The sequence below is a fragment of the Populus alba genome, chromosome 11 (assembly GCF_005239225.2).
Source record: "Populus alba chromosome 11, ASM523922v2, whole genome shotgun sequence".
NCBI classification, from domain to species: Eukaryota; Viridiplantae; Streptophyta; class Magnoliopsida; order Malpighiales; family Salicaceae; genus Populus; species Populus alba.
Window position 1 is genome coordinate 14,124,449 of NC_133294.1, and position 3,180 is coordinate 14,127,628.

General features: G+C 42.5%; 1 protein-coding gene across 1 annotated transcript; it reads left to right on the forward strand.

Moving 5' to 3' along the window:
- The first annotated feature begins 355 nt into the window (after positions 1 to 355).
- LOC118038286 (9-cis-epoxycarotenoid dioxygenase NCED1, chloroplastic) lies at positions 356 to 2,680 on the forward strand. Its single transcript, XM_035044604.2, has one exon. It carries the CDS (start codon positions 555 to 557, stop codon positions 2,337 to 2,339), a length of 1,785 nt encoding a protein of 594 aa, XP_034900495.1. The 5' UTR covers positions 356 to 554; the 3' UTR covers positions 2,340 to 2,680.
- The last annotated feature ends 500 nt before the right edge of the window (positions 2,681 to 3,180 follow it).

Here is a 3,180-nt window from a genome sequence, read left to right on the forward strand (position 1 = left end):
CAATAATCTAATAACTTAAATTATTAATTAAAAATTTAAATTATAATTTAAATTATTATAAGAATAAATCATTACGGTATTAACATTGACGGTAGGCAGTGAGGAATAATGCACAGTAGCATGACATTATGCAAATACACGTTGATAATCCGGAATTTGATAATAGGGAAAGAGAGTGAAAGGAGGGTGGTCGTGTCAAAGTCTTAAGCAAGCTATGCCCCGCAACCCCTCCACCTCGATTATATCACTTTGTCTCTCTTTCTACTACTCCATAACACGTGGTGTTCTCTAGCAAATTTGAGGTGGACCCCCTTTCTCTCTCCTCTCTCTCTATATATACCCCTCTGCTCTCTGCCCTCAATCCTCAGATCACACAGCGCTGAACTCAAAGCTCAAATCTCACACTGGGACTCTTGTCTCTGTTCTTGTTTCTTACAGCCAAAAACCATACAAGAGAGCTCTCGCATCCCAGCAAAAGCAGCATACCGGAAAAGGAGAGGGTAGCCTCCTTGCACCGATCACAACTCACTCAACCTTAGCCAATATACAGAAACATGGCATCAGCAGCAGCAGCAGCGAACTTGGGCTCAGCATCTTCATCTTTAAAGAGGCCTGGTAAAAAGCCCAACATCAATTGCTCTCTCCAAACACCTTCCACTCTTCATTTCCCGAAGCGATCCACTACATACACACCATCATCCACTACTATTTCCACTCCCACTCCCACCACCAAGCACCCAAAACTAGACACTCCCTCTCCTGTTGCGCCTTCCCCAAAACAACAGCAAAAGCAATGGAATTTCTTACAAAGTGCTGCAGCTATGGCTTTAGATGCTGTTGAGACTGCTTTAGTTTCACATGAACGTCAACACCCTCTACCCAAAACAGCTGACCCCAGAGTCCAAATCTCTGGCAACTTCGCTCCGGTACCGGAGCAACCTGTCGTTCAAGATTTACCGGTCACCGGAAAAATCCCAGATTGCATTCAAGGTGCTTATCTAAGAAACGGAGCCAATCCATTTCATGAGCCAGTAGCTGGTCACCATTTCTTTGATGGGGATGGCATGGTTCATGCTGTTCAGTTCAAGAAGGGTTCGGTCAGCTATTCTAGCAGGTTCACTGAGACTAATAGGCTTGTTCAAGAACGTGGGTTGGGACGTCCTTTATTCCCAAAGGCCATAGGTGAGCTACATGGTCATTCGGGCATAGCTAGGCTCTTGCTCTTTTATGCTCGTGGAGCTTTTGGGATTGTTGATCCTAGCCATGGCACTGGTGTTGCAAACGCTGGTCTTGTTTACTTTGATGGTCACTTACTGGCAATGTCTGAAGATGATTTGCCTTACCATGTTCGTGTACTTCCCTCTGGTGACCTTCAGACTGTTGGACGATATGATTTTGATGGTCAGCTTAAGTCAACAATGATTGCTCATCCAAAAGTTGATCCAATTTCAGGTGAATTGTTCGCACTTAGTTATGATGTTGTTCAAAAGCCATACCTCAAGTACTTCAGATTCTCCCCCGATGGTAAGAAGTCGCCCGATGTTGAAATCCCACTTGATCAACCCACTATGATGCATGATTTTGCTATCACAGAGAGGTTTGTTGTGGTACCTGATCAGCAAGTTGTGTTCAAATTGCCTGAAATGATTCGGGGAGGGTCTCCGGTGATTTATGACAAGAATAAGATGGCAAGGTTTGGGATTTTAGACAAGAATGCCACTGATGCTTCCAATATTAGGTGGATTGAAACACCTGACTGCTTCTGTTTTCATCTTTGGAATGCTTGGGAGGAGCCTGAGACTGATGAGGTTGTTGTGATTGGTTCATGTATGACCCCGGCGGACTCCATTTTTAATGAATGTGATGAGAGTTTGAAAAGTGTGCTATCAGAAATCAGGCTCAATCTGAAGACCGGCAAGTCTACTCGCCGTCAGATCCTGTCTGAAGCTGATCAGGTCAATTTAGAAGCTGGAATGGTGAACCGGAACTTGCTCGGTCGAAAATCCCGGTTTGCTTACTTAGCACTGGCTGAGCCATGGCCTAAGGTTTCAGGTTTTGCAAAAGTAGACCTCTCAACTGGAGAGGTACACGAGTATATTTATGGAGACCAGAAATTCGGTGGAGAGCCTTTGTTTCTTCCACGAGACCCCAATTCAGAGAGGGAAGATGACGGGTACATTTTAGCTTTCGTGCATGATGAGAAGGAATGGAAATCAGAGCTGCAAATTGTGAATGCAATGAATTTAAAGTTAGAAGCCACAGTTAAGCTTCCATCTAGAGTTCCATATGGCTTTCATGGCACGTTTATTGGTGCCAAGGATTTGGAGAAACAGGCCTAGTGGAAGTGATGGTATAGCCTGGAGACAAAAGGGGATTATCTTGTATCTAATTTTTTGTTAGCGGATTAGAGAGAGGAGATTTTACCAGAGGGATGCTTGCGGATACGTCCCCGGGATCTCCTTCTCTATACAGAATTATCAAACCTGTTTCTGGGTTCTGTTTCTGTTTTTTTACCCCCCCTTTTTTATTTGTTTATCTAAGAGTGAGGTTTTGAGGGACCAGCTTGTAGCTCGTGTGGGTTCAGGTAGATTTGGAGCTCAGCTGGTCTTCTGCATATTCTTTCACTTTTCACTTTTTTATGTGCATGAATATATATATTTACGACAGCTTATGTATTAAATATCTCTGTTCTCTCTGTTTCATTCTGTTCTCACTTGCAAACTTTGTAATCTAAATATTACAAAACCAGTTTCGTTTTCCATAATCAATACTGTTTCATGCTCAAAATGTTACAGGATTATTAATATTAACATGGGCAACAATGAAATGAAAGATTTGTATCCATATTCCCGTTCCTCTTACCAGGTACGAGCTTGCTTCAGCTGGCCTACCGACGAGTTGATCGAATTATCGTTATTTGCATATAGCCCCCCATTAGAATGGACCAATGAGAGTCCAAGGGAAGGCAGATTGAGAAAGCATTCAAATTTCAAATGAGTATTATGAGATAATTGGCCCAAGTTAGGTGGATAGATGACAGTTGGTCAATTTTTTTAAAATAAAAATAAAAGGGAATTCGAACATTGAAGAAACGAGAGAGCCTCATGACGAAACATGTTAAATCGCTAAAAACATTGCAAGTGACCTAGTGGATTAATCCTAAATGCCATCAACTTTGTG